Source organism: Cydia fagiglandana, chromosome 16 (genome assembly GCF_963556715.1).
Source record: "Cydia fagiglandana chromosome 16, ilCydFagi1.1, whole genome shotgun sequence".
NCBI classification, from domain to species: domain Eukaryota; kingdom Metazoa; phylum Arthropoda; class Insecta; order Lepidoptera; family Tortricidae; genus Cydia; species Cydia fagiglandana.
The window spans coordinates 6,957,436-6,973,821 of record NC_085947.1 but is presented as its reverse complement, the minus strand read 5'-3'; the positions used below and the strand labels follow the sequence as shown (position 1 = coordinate 6,973,821).

The 16,386-nt window shown below is 37.6% G+C and overlaps 3 protein-coding genes across 3 annotated transcripts; 2 read left to right on the top strand and 1 right to left on the bottom strand.

Annotated features, from left to right (window-relative positions):
• Positions 1 to 678: 678 nt before the first annotated feature.
• Positions 679 to 4,600, top strand: LOC134671836 (glutamyl-tRNA(Gln) amidotransferase subunit B, mitochondrial). Its single transcript, XM_063529688.1, has 5 exons — positions 679 to 1,104; positions 1,388 to 1,564; positions 2,286 to 2,438; positions 3,035 to 3,207; positions 3,926 to 4,600. Exons 1-5 carry the CDS (start codon positions 694 to 696, stop codon positions 4,584 to 4,586), a joined length of 1,575 nt encoding a protein of 524 aa, XP_063385758.1. The 5' UTR covers positions 679 to 693; the 3' UTR covers positions 4,587 to 4,600.
• Positions 4,601 to 8,051: 3,451 nt separating this feature from the next.
• On the top strand, positions 8,052 to 10,466 carry LOC134671851 (uncharacterized). The gene is made up of 3 exons (XM_063529703.1): positions 8,052 to 8,358; positions 8,856 to 8,982; positions 9,936 to 10,466. The coding sequence occupies exons 1-3, from the start codon at positions 8,067 to 8,069 to the stop codon at positions 10,114 to 10,116; spliced, it is 600 nt and encodes a 199-aa protein (XP_063385773.1). The 5' UTR covers positions 8,052 to 8,066; the 3' UTR covers positions 10,117 to 10,466.
• Positions 10,467 to 11,312: 846 nt separating this feature from the next.
• Positions 11,313 to 14,830, bottom strand: LOC134671854 (ejaculatory bulb-specific protein 3-like). The gene is made up of 4 exons (XM_063529708.1): positions 14,710 to 14,830; positions 12,502 to 12,704; positions 12,197 to 12,323; positions 11,313 to 11,524 (listed from the first exon to the last, which is right to left on the bottom strand). The coding sequence occupies exons 2-4, from the start codon at positions 12,692 to 12,694 to the stop codon at positions 11,395 to 11,397; spliced, it is 450 nt and encodes a 149-aa protein (XP_063385778.1). The 5' UTR covers positions 12,695 to 12,704; positions 14,710 to 14,830; the 3' UTR covers positions 11,313 to 11,394.
• Positions 14,831 to 16,386: the final 1,556 nt, after the last annotated feature.

Below are 16,386 nucleotides of genomic sequence, written 5' to 3'. Positions count from 1 at the left end.
TTAAACTTTAATTAATATGTAAGCTACGTTCTAAGTCAAATTATCAATGCAATACCTATTAGATAAATATAAGTGTTAATTATTTATTAAAGTCATTTATCCATCTCGTCGTGCACTGCTGAATCATGTAAGTAGATAATTCATTCTACCTGTAATCCAATTAATGTTTTAACTCAAACTACAGTGTTGCTTATACAGTTTAACAAACAGATTGTTGAATATTAAGGGAAAGGGAGAATTTAATTTGTGTAATTAATTAATGAACTTGTCAGAATGCCGCCGCATTTTATCAGTTTCCCGCGTTTTGTACTGTGTTGCTATTAGCGCCATCTATTGAGGAGTAGCAATACTTACGGTAGATTGTTTGATTAGACCCTTGTTCGAAGTTGACGTGCACTGTGTTTGTTACGTAACATAATTAAAACGTGGAACTGTGAATTGTTACATTTTCATTAATAATTATATTAATTGTTGTTTCAAAAGTGATTTAATATTTATTTTAAATTTCATTAAATTGATTGGAATACTCTTGGGTTCCAGTGCCCTCATTCATATTATGTATGTCAAAAAATCAAGCTGTCAAGTGCTGTCATTACGTCAAAATACTCAAAATTTAGATAAATAGATTAGATTTTGTAATGAATTGAGAAAAATATTGGAATTTGTGCTATTAATAACAGCAAGGTTATTAAAATGGGCTTGCGAAATATTCCTCGACGCCTGTACAATCACTATAAAAATCCTTTCACGTGTAAATGTAGTTATTCAACTGTCTCTGCCGATAAATGGCAAAGTGTGGTCGGGCTGGAGGTTCACGCGCAGTTAAATACCGAAACCAAGCTGTTTTCCGGCGCTCAGAATACTTTTGGTGGTGTAGTGAACAATTGTGTAGCCTTATTAGACGCCGCCATACCTGGAACGTTACCTGTTTTGAACAGAAAGTGCGTAGAATTGGCAATAAAAACGGCGTTAGCTCTCTCTTGCAAAGTTAACGAAGTGTCGACATTTGATAGAAAACATTACTTTTACGCCGATTTGCCGGCTGGTTATCAAATTACACAACAGAGAGCCCCATTAGCCAGTGATGGAGTCATTCATTTTCAGGTAGTTTACGATCTTATCCCACTAATGCAGCGGTCGGCAACCTTTTAGCAGCCAAGGGCCACATTATGAAAGTTGAAGCGGGCCGCACTTTGTTATAGTTCGTAGGTTTCTAATAGAGCCTGACGGCTAATCCTATTGTCTATTTTCAAGTAAAACCGCTAAAATATGTGTGATTTTATCAGATGTCGTTGTTTGACAATATTGCCGCCTGTTGCCGACTGCTGCATTACTGCATAAAAAATTTCAAGCTAAATTTTATAATTTGTGATTTGATTGTCAACAGGTATATACTCCGGGCATTCACAAGAAGCCTTACAAGAAGAGTTCAAAGATCAAGCAAATCCAGCTGGAACAGGACAGCGGCAAGTCCCTTCACGACGCGGAGCTTAAGCGCAGCCTGGTGGACCTCAACCGGGCTGGAGCACCGCTGATTGAACTGGTGTTCGAACCTGACTTGGAGGTGAGTTATACATACATTGTTATACTTGTGTTAAGGAATAGGTACACACAACACACAAAAAACAATAACAAATAAAACAATAAAAATAGGAAACAAATAGGAATAGGGATGGACATAAGGGCTTGGTAAGGGGTAGGTAGGTGTTAAGGGGTAGGTAGGTAGGTAGGACTAGGTAGTTATGAAGGCTCAATTTGATCTATAAGAACTTTAAATTTGATATCATCCTGAAACTAAAAGACAGTTAAATTTATTAGATTAGAACTTTATAGTGGCCCATGAATATAAGGATTGCTGATATACATTTTGGGTGGAGAGACTGGAGAGGATCTATAAAAACTTAAATTATGCAATAATAGCAATACACAGTAGATTTTATATTTTAAATTAAATGTTCTACCACACATTTTACCTCTTTTTGTGCATTAGTTTCAGAGAGAGTAATTATAATGTTATACCTCTTTTTGTGTGTAAAAGAGGTAAAATTTTTGGTAGAACATTTGATTTAAAATATAAAATCAACTGTGTATTGCTACATATCAATAAGAGCTCTTAAAGTAAATATTATTCTGAACGAAGGGTCGAACTTGAGTAATCAACAAAGCATGCCTCTAGCTAGAATGAGATGGACAAAATACTTTGGAAATGTAACTATGTAACCTGCATAAAAATAAAGATGGCACACAATTATATTTTTTCATCAAGAGCTCAATATTATTTCTAGGATGGTGAAGAGGCAGCAGCGCTGGTCAAGGAGCTGTTGCTGATAGTGCAGCGGCTCGGCGCGTGCTCGGGCCGCCTGCAGGAGGGCGCGCTGCGCGTTGATGCCAATGTGTCGCTGCGTCGCCCCGGGGACCCCCTCTCCACACGTACTGAGGTGAGTCACATGTTACCCTGCTTTCATGTTGCTTTGTGTAGTTAGATTACTTAGCTGTAAGTATAGACCCGCCCAACAAAGGCGTGCAGTATTTATAGGTACAAATAAATAGAAGCAATAAAATTTTGTAAAGTTTATTTTCATTTTTATGCCCTGAATCATGCCTGAATCTCATCAGACTTGCTAGCATGAGTCGCGTTTCCGCGCGCAACTCCATACATCAAGCGCGATTTCAAGTATGGACTCGCGCGCGAGAACGCAACTTATGCTAGACCGCCAGATCAGTTATCATGACGACTTGTGTCCGCCTGATGTTTTTTAAACTGTTATTATATTAACTTAACCACAAGGATGCCTATTGTGGTTAAGTTAATGATCTCACGACATGTACCTACTTAAGTGTGTCGTGCAAAATGATTGTGGGTTGCAGGCACAAGGCTTCTTCGTTCTTGCTCGCAAATTATAGTTTGTAATCATAATATCAACGTTCGTATGACAATAGTCGTGTAGGTTTTTTTTAATGAGGGACAAATACCTTACAAGTATTTCTTTATTTTGTAACAATTGTAGCTAATTTAATTTTTGAAATTTTCCAGATAAAAAACATCGGGTCGGTCCGCGGCGTGGCGGCGGCGATCAAGCATGAGGTCGCGCGACAACGCGACGTGGTGTCGCGCGGCGGCCGCGTCGCGAACGAGACGCGCGCGTGGGACGCCGCCAAGCGCGTCACCGTCGCCATGCGGGACAAAGAGCAAGTGCAAGATTATAGGTACGCATCATTTTTCCATTGTTGCTAGTTAGCGATATTCAACCTGCGGCCCGCCGGCTTTCTTAGGTGGCCGCCAGGTGATCCTAGTATAGAAATATACATAACTTTGCCATTCGAACGTCACCTTTAAGCAAATTCATCTTGCGGCAAAGCAAAACTGTCTTTGTGGCCCCAAAGAAAAAACGGTTTAGTATGGCTTTGCTAGTGGTATTTAGTCCACACAATTTTTCAAATATTATCAGTAGTTCTTTCTTTCCAAGTCACTTGGCGAGAAGGATCGATGAGATAAAAAAGGCTTGGTTGGAGGTTACTGAATGATGGCCGAGGTAGTCAAAAAGATCAATGTCGACTAGCTAGATGTTCAGATGATGTTGCATTTGCATGATATGCAAACTTGCCAACCCCAGAAAGCTGATAGAGACCAGTTCTGATATGCATTAGTGAAGAATTGCATGATTTGTAACTTTCATTTCTCAAAAATTATTTGTACACCCATGCACCTATTATTAGCAGTATGAAATACTATAACTTTTGATCAACTTTTATAAAACATTTCGCTCTGAAATCTCGCTAAACTTGCAAATGGCTAATTTAAGTCATTCAGTTTACAATCAGTTTAGCATCTATTTCTCAATCGTATTAGTTTATCATTTTACAAACGGCAGGCATTTGTTTTTCTCATGACAGTTAAAGCTAAAGAACATTTTCCTCTTTCCAGGTATATGCCAGAACCGAATCTCCCGCCGCTCCGCGTCAACCTAAAAACAAAGGACGCCACACAAGACGTATTAAGCGTGCCGTTCATACAAGACACCATACCAGAACTCCCAGAGGACTCGCGGAGAAAACTCATCCAGGACTACCAACTGCGGCCCGATACGGCCATCCAGCTGGTCAACGAACCTATCCTACTCGAATATTTCCAGAGTTTGACTTCAGAAAACGCTAAAAATTCTTCTAAAATAGCCAACTTACTCATCAATGATCTACTAACCGTGCTTAACAAGAAAAATCTAGATGTTGAAGAATGTAATATCACTATAAAACAGCTGAAAGAAATTGTTGACATGTTAGTAACAAAGCAAATTAGTCTGGAAGTTTGTAAGAAGCTTCTCGAAGAAATAATAGATTCTGACGTTGCTAAATCCCCCGTAAATATTGTTAAGCAGAAAGGCTGGTCCTTGGTGACGGATGAAGAAGAAATCACTAAGAAGTGCATGGAAGTTATTGAGAATAATCCGAAACTGGTGAAGCAGTACAAGGAGGGGAAAGTGAAAGTATTCTCGGCCTTGTTAGGAGTATTAGTTAAGAGCACTAGGAATAAGTTAGATATGTCTCTAGCATCCAAAAAGATGGAGGAGTTGTTGAAAAAGAATTAAAATATTGAAAATTATTTGTGCTTGTTTTAATTTCTAGTTCAATAGTAGTCAAGTATGCAAGAGTTTACTTTGGGCACAGAAATAATAGTACAGTCATCAGCAATAGTATCTTACACAACTAGGTCCGCAAAAATATATGACGCGCTCTTATTGCGCTCCAAATAAGAACGTGTCACATATTTTTGCGGCCCTAGTTGTGTAAGATACTATTGCTGATGACTGTACTACCGTACAGAAAGGAAATTTCATACAAAACCGAAGTTTGACAGCGGTTCAGGGTCGAATCATGCTGCCCCTATATGGCACATTTTTCATTTTTTTCAAGCCATCATCTTATCTGTGGTCGTGCACTCAAAAGTGCGTTAAGTGGTGTCAAACAGCGGAGCCGAGTTTGCCCGAAGGGAGAAGTTTTGCACCATAGCATGGATGCGAAACTCCTGGTGAATTATTACTTGCAAAATAAACAAGAGGTTAGCACCAAGAATTTTGATCAATGACGTCGATTATCGAATGCCATTAGAATCGATATCTAAGGATTCTATCTGTGCAATATATTGGTCCCTAGACAAACCATGAAATTAATTGAAATGAGGGGTAAAGGAACAGTGTCCTACTTAAAACTCACAATTTTTAGGGTTTTGTTTCTTTGTATTGTTAATATTGTTAATGAATCAAAGTGAATACAGACCACACCGTTTATACATAAATGACGTAATGTAAAATGCCGATATTCCTGACGCATCCGCTTTTATAATTTACCGTGGACGCCATGAAAAAGCTGGAGAACTAATTTTATGAGATTGGAAGCATTCACTTGACTTCTACATTACCGTGGACGCATCCCCAGGGTTTAACCCCGACCGTTTAAATTATACAGGCAACCAAAATGTTCCTGAATAAAGATTATTTTTCATTTTCTATGACTCACGTCACGCCCTATAGGTAGTTCGTTTTTTTTTAGCATTAGAAAAAAGGTAAACTATTTTGATGTGTCTTAATTGAAAAACACATTTTATAAAATAAGTTACGGCAAATATGTAACAATTATGAATCTAATACGTTCATTTATATTCTTCTGCTTTCAGAAGTAATATATATAGTTACTGATTTTTAAAAAGCGTATTTCAATCAAAAAACATGTCAAGATCGCTTACCTTCTTTCAAGTTCTTTCTAATGCTAAAAAAAACGAATTCTGGAAGAAATCGAACGCCTGTGTTATTTTACAAGCAATTTCGACGAAATGACCACCTCACCGCCACTTTTTTATTTGTCCTTAGTAGGTCCAGTAAATAAACTTGTAGGTGGTCAAGATTAAATTTAAAATTTCTTGCAAAAGTGGTTCATAGTACTGAAACCTACATCTGGTTTCAAAAATGCTTTTCCTAAACAACACTATTAAATGTAATATGTATGTACTATACTTACGATTATCGATAAAGTTAATTATTAGTTATCCAAATAAATCTTATTTTGCTGAAGTCAATAGTAATCTATAGGCAGTGGAAGCGCGCTGGGCCCATAACCTGACATGACTTTCTAGCATACTGCATAGTAAGAATCTGGCGCTAATTCCTTTTTAGGGAGATACATCATAATTATATTTATGTATACCTTGTAATCCCTAATTCATATTATAAATTACATAGAATTTCTATAAAAAGGGGTATATGCCTTATTCTACGACGTAGACAAAATCGCGAAAGGACAAAGGTGTGGTTACTTAATATCACGGAATAATCTTTCTACGAGGCGGGCAGAAGCTATTTTATAGCTTTTTATAAATTGGTATATACATATAGGGTGGCCAAAAAATAATTTGCCAGGGATGTTTTGGGATTATACTGAGCAACTTTTACTATGGTACCAACCCCGAAATAGCGAAAAAAAAAATTGGCTGTTTTATACATTTTGGCTGGTCCATTTTCTATGGGAGGTTTTGGGATTATACTGAGCATCTTTTACTATGAGACCAACCCCGAAATAATGAAAAAATTTTTTGGCTGTTTCATACATTTTGGCTGGTCCATTTTCTATGGGAGGTTTCGGGATTATACTGAGCAACTTTTACTATGGGACCAACCCTGAAATCGCGGAAAAAAAGAATTTGGCTGTTTTATACATTTTAGCTGGTCCATTTTCTATGGGAGGGTAAATTTTTTTTTCGTGGCTTCGGGGTTGGTCCCATAGTAAAAGTTGCTCAGTATAATCTCGAAACCTCGATGGCGACGGGAATGCACTTATTTTTTTGGCCACCCTGTATAGCTATAATAACTACATAAAGGTGTTATTATCTAGCAGGCAAATATTGACAATATCGTCCGCGTAAGAAAAGGGGCGAGATTGTAAACGGTGGCCATTGGAACGTCAACATTAGTGTTTGCCACTTGGTATGCGGCGGGACGAAGGCTGTTTGTGGACGAGCGACGCACGCGCGCCCCGAATATCCTAAGCACAGGGGTCGTCAACTATTATATCGACATCGTCTCGATATTGGTTTATATATTATGTCGGCGGCCGATCGTAAGATCAGGCATGTCGTGAAATTCCTAGGCATATCATGAAACGTGAAAATCTTTGACTCGTTCCCTGAGTCGACGGAGGGGCTCCTATTTCTGAGCAGTTTGCCCTTCGGGCATCTGAAGCAACCTAACGGACCTATCTTACCTATATATTGGTTTAATGTGACTATCCTCAAAACAATACACAGGAACATTATGATTTGCCTGATCTTACGATCGGCCGCCGACATATAGATGGTCAAGCAAATCTTGTGAGTAGAAAAAGGCGCGAAATTAAAATTTTCGATGAGACGATATCCCTTCGCGCCTACATAGTTCAATTTTGTCGCCTTTTTTTATTGACAAGATCTGCTTGACCAACTGCAAGTTTACGACTTTTCAAAACTCTTAACCATTTTCAGAGCAAGTTTTCAGAAAGTATTTATTTATTCGATTCCTCGTTTAGTTTTAATAATAATTTAGTTATTTCTTTAGTTTAGTTTAGAATTCTAAATTATAGATTCGGTAAATTTATAAGAGTTGGCATGTGAACTCAATCTGTCAAGACATTTAGCGCCGGTTTTTGTAAATCACTCAAAGATAATAGTGTACTTGTTACGAATTTGAGCCTTATTTTGTGCCTTGATCTAAAAAATTGTGGAGCGTATAGTCTCTACAATCGAGTAGAACCCTAAATAGGTAGGTGTTTGCATGGTGGCCAAGTTATTATTAATATAATAGCAGTCCGCATAAGGCAATTACACATTACCTACATATTAATTAACGCGTCAACTTTGTCAAACTCAACCTATAATTTATACCATTGTCTAACCAAACTGTTGTTAACTCCTGACAACTCTCATTCTGTTATTGTAAACAAACAAGCAACAGGACAATTAAACATCACGTGCACTTGCATCACCGGCCACTTACTCGCCACTGGACCACCACTTGCCATCAGAACACTGCCAGCCTCCAGCTATGTTGTCCGAAATCTTCCTCTCCCTTCTGGCTCTTCGGCTAACTTTAGCAGAACCTACGGCCGGTGGGATCGACAGAACCCTGAGCGAAGGCGTGACGAGTATGGGCTTCAAAGTGATGTACGGTGATGAAGACTTCACGGTACTAAATTCGGTTGTGGACGAGGTTGAGAAGAAGGTGACGAAAGCTAAGATTAGACTTAATGAGCTGATTCAGCCGCTGCCCGCGAGAGACGTGAAATGCTTGATGTCGGCCGACCATTATTGCTCTAAGGATATGAAGGAGACGAAAAGTAAGTGTTTTTCTTGTTTCAGATTTTGTCGTAGGTAATTATCTATAGTTACTTACCTAAATGGCAAGACTGCCACTCTTAGATTATTCAAATGTATTTTTTCTTCAATTATTGATAGTAGGTATTATTAGCTGCTGGTTACTTTACTTTTTCTAATTACAAACACATATTATGATTACAAATCATTCATTAAGTGGCCATGCGCTTTGCAAGACGTTTTGTATACCTACCTATAGTTTCCTACTTTCTGCTAAGAAGTTTACTCGCACAAAGGGGAAGAACCTGAAAAGACAAAATGCATTATATTAACCAGTCTTTTTAAATTCAAACGCACCTAGTTATAACAAAGTGTATTAGGAATCTGTGTGTCTCTAAGTGCTATCGTATCTTCCAAAAGCATGAACTGATTTGAGTTTGTTCTTCAATCGCCTTGTTTAATTATCTACCTATTATTGGTGGTAATGTGTCAAGGGTATTCTAAATTCTTTTTTTTCCAGGTATCATAATTCAAGCTATCAAAGACGACTGTAAGTCTTGTTCGACGGCGGAAAAGGAGAACGCCGGGCGCGTGATAGCGGCCATGATGGCGCACGACCCCTCCTCCTGGAAGCTATTCCTCACCAGGTACGACGGCCTCAAGAAGATTCAGAGGATCTTGGGATAAGAGCACGCATCACCTACCTACCACGTACTATCCTCCTAAGGCCATACAAATTATCCAAAATTTGCCACTGAAATTTGAACCTATAATGTAGGAAATAGAGTTGAATTTGCATTGAAAGAAACAAAGAAAAGCGGCTCTGTTCCGATTGAATATGATTTAAATTTCATCGAACTACTGAGGTACTATAGGTAAGACCTTGGGCCTTAGGAGGCTATAGCAGCTAGTTATAACGACTTGTCACCTAGTGTAAATTTAGTCGGATAGCGTGACGTGACGTGACGTACGCGTTTACTCTCATTTTGTATGGGATTTTGAACAGTGCGCCAAGTGGGACAGAAACTCAAAATCCAATACAAAACTCTGTACAGACATCGTCATCGCGCATTAACACTCGCATACTAATTTATTTTGAAACATTATTAAGCTAAATTCAGTTACAAAAATACCAAAATTAGATTGGGGGATATACATATTCAAATTATCTAAGTACTTACCTATAAAGAATCGGCCACATCCTTCGAGCAACACCGGCTCCCGATCGGGCCACATCGCTGCTTAAAAGAAGTTGCTGACTACGAAAATCTGACATTAAATGCCACGATTTTATTTTCTATTTCGAATCTAATGTTTCTTGGTTAGTTACTAATTAAAGCTTGAAAACCTTATCGAATAGGAAAATAAGCAGCTAGAATTTATCTGTTTTTATTTTTCTTGAATAGCCTCGAATTTTTATACGTTAATATGTATTTTGTCTGTAAATTCTGTTATAGTTACCTCTATGAAATATGTATAATTATCTATGTACCTACCTACTGTCTTAAAAGAAAGTAAGATTAAATTATCTAATTAGATTATTAAATATCTCAATTTGTGCATTACTTGTGCTATTCTATATATCTCGGTAAAATTGTAGGGTTGCCCTTTTGGTAAAGGAGAGATATATAAACAAACGGACAACCTCTGCACCAGACACGGACCGGTACAGGACCGTGGGCGAACCTGAAGAAGTTATAAGTGTGCGAGCCAACCGATTTATTCTACCCGGTGCCAAGGTGCGAGTGAAGAGGTACCTAATGGAAAAGGTTATTGAATAGCGTTTTAGTTTCTAGGATTATTATTGTGCCATTTTAAAGTAATATTTATTACTAATGTTTGAAAGCAGAGGGGCAGAAGCGCCGCATTAGAAGTTTAAGGGTCCCATGAAAAAATAATAGGTATCAAAATTGACGAAATTGTGGGTCTGAATGCCATCAAACTCTACTGACACTCATATAAAAATGTATCCATGTAATAATGGATGACCCCTTAATAGAATGAATTGTATAATAATTAGTTTGAGGGCCTGTCTGACTTGTTAGAATGAAAAATTATTACTTGGTAACTTTAGACGCCATTTAATAGAAGAGTGACTTAAAGTGACATTCCATTTCCAACTGCAGCTGCAATACTGTTCATTTTCTATGGCAATTGACAATGACAGCGACGCGTTTCCATAGTAAAATGAACAGTATTACAGCTGCAGTTGGAAATGGAATGTCACTCTTACGATGAGTCAAACAGGTCCCAAGTAACATGTTGTATTAAAAATTGGATACCTAACATACATTTGTTTTATTCATTTTTTTCATACCCACGCGACATTATTGACCCAAAAATTTTATCGGACGCATCAGCCAGCTGTGAGATTCCTTGAACAATAAATACGTTTAAGGAAATAGGTATAGTCAGCCAAGAAAGTGGTCTACCACTTTTCCACTCTATCATCTGATTGATAGAGTCGAAAAGTGGTAAACCACTTTCTTGGCTGACCGTACAGTACAGGTATAAAGTGCACCAATTGAAGTTGGTACCCACGTAAGGCCACGTCACCATACTAAGTGCCACTTGCACCATTCAGTAACCCGGGGTTAAACCTGGAGCATGGAGCATTACCATGGTTACCAGTACAATTTGACACTTACCTATTTAGGTGGCACAGATTGTGTATAAATTCTAGTAAGTATTAGGTAGTTATGTATACTACCTACATTATTCCTTAAAGTGTCATTCTATAGAACTTGCTAACTATTGTAAACAAACCGCCATATTGAAACTGTCACTAAATGATGATTTAATTATGGCGGTTTGTTTACATACTTAGCAAGTTCCATAGAATATATGACACTTTAGTGAATGTTATGCTGGTGACTTCATCATCATCTCAGCCATAAGACGTCCACTGCTGAACATAGGCCTCCCCCTTGTTATCGCTGGTGACTTACCAGACGTAAAATCCAATAAACTACCCGACTCTTTATAAGAAACCCTTTTTATTAGCGACTTTCTAATCTGTGTGTCCGGTTTTCAAAGCCATATTTTCGTGATTATTTTCCTCACTTTTCTTGCTTTTCTTCGATCGTTTCGGTTTTTAATTCCTGGGTAGTTTCGCCTTCTGCTTGTTTTACATCTTCGGTTGTTTTACTGTCTAGGTATTTTTTCTTGTAGGATCCATCGGAGTTGTATCTGGAGGATGACAAACATTTATTTTCATAATTTATTAAACAATAATCAATGTACCTAGATATTTCTTATTTCTTAAATCACCAGTCAAAAATTTCAGTACCTACATTACAAAACTAAGGGATGGGTAGGATTCTTAGGAGTAAGGATTGCATAGAAATAAAAATATGAGTAAGTAGTAGTTCGGGACTGACACAGGAACTCATATTCACCTACGCTATAGATTTAACCTTAGCTTGGGCAAGCCTAATAGGAATGATAGATTTCAAATTTCAACGTTATATTTGCCTCGACCAACCGTGTAAATAACATAGGCTCGAAATATATGGTTAATCGACAATTGCTTGTAATAAAACCACAGGCGTTTGAGATTATCGAGTGCGATGGTAAAATAATGCATCCGAAATCATCTATAAGTATAGGTAATATAGGTAAAGAACCTGAAGCACAACTGAAGCATGGCAGTTCCTCAAGAGGTTTGTTATACAGGTTGATATTGGAATAAGTATTCTATGTGACAACCCCTATTAGGAATCTTCAAAACAACGTTTGGTTTTGCGAGCCACATTAAAACATTTCATAATCCGGACAAGAACTGTTGATTAGCCAGGTAAGGAAAGGGAGAGAGACTGTCCCATGGCACGGTGGGCGTGTGCGCACGGAAACTGTTCTTACTTCTTCTCGAGCTTGTCCCAGTCGTCAGGCCGGTTGTCGATGATGTAGTGCATCACCTTGTCGGCGCCCTGCTTCTGCCGCGCGGTGCATTTGATGCAGTCGTTAGAAATAGCGTCTGGAAGGTTCTCTGCAATAATAATGTATGGTTTTGAGAAAAAAAAAAACGATATTTTTTATCGAAAAATCATAAATTTTTGGGCTGCTTAGACTCAAAATCAAGAGGTAGGGGCGTCTCGCGATATGTACCTAAACAAATGTTAACTACCTACTTCCCGTCACTACGTCGAATAGGCGTACCTACTTACTTTTTAACTCCTTTCCATCAGGCGTGCACGGCCTCAGGTCTAGTAAACAGTTGACATAGCCGGTAAGCAGCCGGCTGGAGGCCAGGATCTCGTCTAGATCGATGCCATCGTACTTGGTTGTGTACGTTTCATCCTCGGCTTGGCTTTGGCAGACCAGGAGAGTGAGGAACACAAGGAAGCCGAGTCTTTTCATTGTGAAGCGCCTGCGGAAAATATGGCGGTGATATAGATTTTAAGTGCTTTTTTTAAATATTGCCGAACACAGTCATTTAGTTATGCCGAATTACTTAGCTGGTACAGTCAGCAGCAGATATACCTGAGCGGGCAAGGTGTCCAAGAAAACATAAACACTTCAATCGTCACAAAAACAAGGACATCTAAGTTGTTATTTTAGCGTAGGCTTTCAGTTCGTCACATATATCTTAACTTCTGAGTTTCTCTTTAACACATACACCCTTATTTAATCACAATAACAATAACGGTTAGAAATTCAGTGGTAACTAAGCACTCAAATTCAAGCTGCTGTTATTAATACCTACACGCACTGCCAATCATGTACGTCAGCAGTCAGGGTGCCACCAGTTGCTAAGCAGTTGTTATTTCAATGGTAACTAAGCATCAACATTTTATCTGTTTAACTTTTAAAAAAATACTGTAGCAGCTACGAATTGACACCTTTCTTAAAGAAGTATTTTATCGTCAAGTGTCAAACTTAGACAATAAATAAGTATTAGATTATATGAGAATGATCGGTTTTTAATTTTAACTGTCATAGGCGGCCGTTTTTCCAAACCGTAGAGCATATATTATATGTTAATATATTTATTTAGCCCGCTTATTGTACTAAAATATATTATATACTACTATAATACGATGCTCCGAATCGATCAAAGAACGAAGGAGGAAATAATAGAATTGAAACTTAACACGTTCACTGTCCCAATCTGACATGTAAACCCTATGGCTTTGTAATAGAGGCTAGCCGTGGCCCCACGTGAGGAGCACGGGCAGTATAAAGGTGTTAAACATATCCAACTATGACTCCTCTGTTTATTTTGTTGGTTCCAACCATGATCCGGAAGAACGGTGCCTCCTCTTCTATAGATGTATGTGTATGCGATAAAACCATCACTGCCACGCATATACCTACGTAATATGCTAACTGTTGACCATAGGAATTTACATCAAATGGCATTCCGCAAAGGAGTAATCTTAAGGAACGCCCACTGCGGGTTCAAACCTACAACGTCCTGTTAGAAAGTCGCATATACGCTACATGTGACATATCTTCAAAAACATATAATATAAAACCACAAATCAATAATAGAAATGAAACCCAAAAAAAAGCTGTGTAATCCCTTGGTGCGTCCGACTGAGATTTGAACCCGCGGTCTCTGCTTTGAAAAGCAAACGCCTTAGTAACAAGACCACAACGTGCCTTGAAAATTGGCTCTAAATTCGGCTTCAGTTAGCTTTCGCTATGTGTCACTTCATTCGTTTTGATGATTCTATTATATAAAAGAAATAGTTTGCAGTAAGTTGACTGACAGGCCCCTGTCAATGGCTGAAGAGCAAAACGTGAGATAGATGTATGTGGTGACAAGACTGTACTGCTTTCGATGATTGTCAAAACGCTTTACCTGAAATTAGAATAGCTATTATTCATTCAATATACGACCATATGTACATGTATGCTTTTTTAAACGTCTATTTTTCCATATTGTTCAGATATATTTGACACGTTGACCGCTTAGATACCAGTGGTTTTTTGACAGCTAAGGTATCAATGATTTGTTGTAAGTGTAGAAATTAATGAATAGCGACTGTTAAGATATTTGTGACATGTTGAGCGCTCACAAGTAAATGCTACCATGACAGTCAACAACTTTTTGACAGTTTAAACTTTTACCTCTCTTTGAGCACCTGGAGTGTATAGCGACTTCTGCTCCTGACTGTACTTTAGAAAATCAGAAAAAAACATAGCATCCTAAATATTAACAATAACACAGTACTGGGTAGCTAATTGTAAGCATTACTACTTTTTCGTTAATCCAACCTGGGTACGTTAAATGTAACGTTAATTAAAATATAATAAAGGCTTAGCGCCTTATACATATTCTTAGTTCTGCAATAAGCACGCCGATAAAGTTTAAGAAATGAGAAATACATAGGTGCTCAACAATATATAGTATATTTTACGTTAATTACCTTTTTAAGAAATTTCAACTCGTTTTGAATGAAAGCACTGCACTAAGATAAAATGTTCTTTGTTCTGTTCTCCGGTCGACGATCGTCCTTTATATAACTAGTGTAAATACTTAAATTGGAAAATGTTTTATTGCATGCAACGCTACAGAAGGTAGGTTGGTATCTATGTATTGTTGTTTGTACATCATCAACCACAAACGTCGTAAAAAATTAAGAGCAAAAATTCAAAATGTTGCTGAATTACGTCTGGATAAGTTTTAGCCATATAGACCAGCGGTGGAACAAAAATTGGTTTTGATAACATTAAAGTTTTTTCTTTTTTGATATGTTATTGTAAGCATGTTAAATAACATTCATGTAAAAAGTTAGAAAATTTTAGGTGGAGCGTTCGGCCATATTTAAATATTTCAATTTTTGCTAAATAACTATGTAAATATAAAATTAAAGTTACAAAAAACTTTAACATATTCAATAACACTTTAATTTATTCACAATATTCTGTTTTTAGAAATCTGGAACAGCTGCTTTCTGGTGAACGTAAAAACACGAATTATTATGTAAATACAGAATTAGAGTAGCTGATATTGCAAAATTACGATATTACCTATCAACTTAGTATACATGTAAAAAGTTAGAAATGTAGACAATGTGCTTGTCTAGATATTGATTTCTGGTTAAGCAGTATAGCCAATATTGAATTAAAGTTTGTAGAGTTAATATTACACGGTCATAATAAAGATCTTACTTCTCACACAAAAGATTAGAAATATAAAATCACGGCGACAATAAATACTGATACGTAAGTATGCATTCCGAGCTTATATTAAGTTACATTTCAAACGCGCGGCGTTTTCGCGCGCCGTGCTGTGCGCCGGGGCAGGAGGCAGCGATCGACGGTCGCGGGCTAGCGGTTAGCGCGGTGACCTTAAAAATACGCAAAGCGTTTATAAAATTATTATCAATGGTAAATAGTTATTTTACACAGTACACTAATGGAAACTTACCTTCCCTTATTTATTTCTATATGTACTAGGGATTGCCCGCGGTTTCGTTTACGTAGAATTCGTTATCGTGTTAAGTATAGAAATAATAGATACATTTGAAAATTATTTTAGGTGCATTGTTATACAGATAACTACCCTTGTTAAAGTATTCTTCAAATTCAATACACAGGTGTCATTTCAATATAATTTTGCGTAATTTGGCGCTTTTAGGTTATATGTAAATGACTAGCGACATATATTTTTTAAGAGCGATCATCTCCGATAATATTTACTTTATCATAAAATCAATTTCAAACTAACGTTATTCAATATATATCATTTTAAAGTCAATATTACCAACCAACTGATACAATTTACCTACGGAAACAACTCAAAATTTGCATCAAATTAAATGCCACTTTTCTTATCCGTTTCGAACAATCAAGAGGGCCTTTACGAGCTGATGTGATGAAAATTTTATTTAACCTTCGTCCCTCGAAACCTTCACTACGCTCAAGGTTCAATTTTACGAACCACTCGCTACGCTCGTGCTTCAATTTTAGAATGTTTGAATTTGTGAATGTACTTCCTGCCTCGCACAGCCAAACTGTGGAATGAACTGTCCGATACGACCTTCAAACCTTAAAACCCCCATCTTAAAGGTCGGCAACGCGCTTGCAACCCTTCTGGTGTT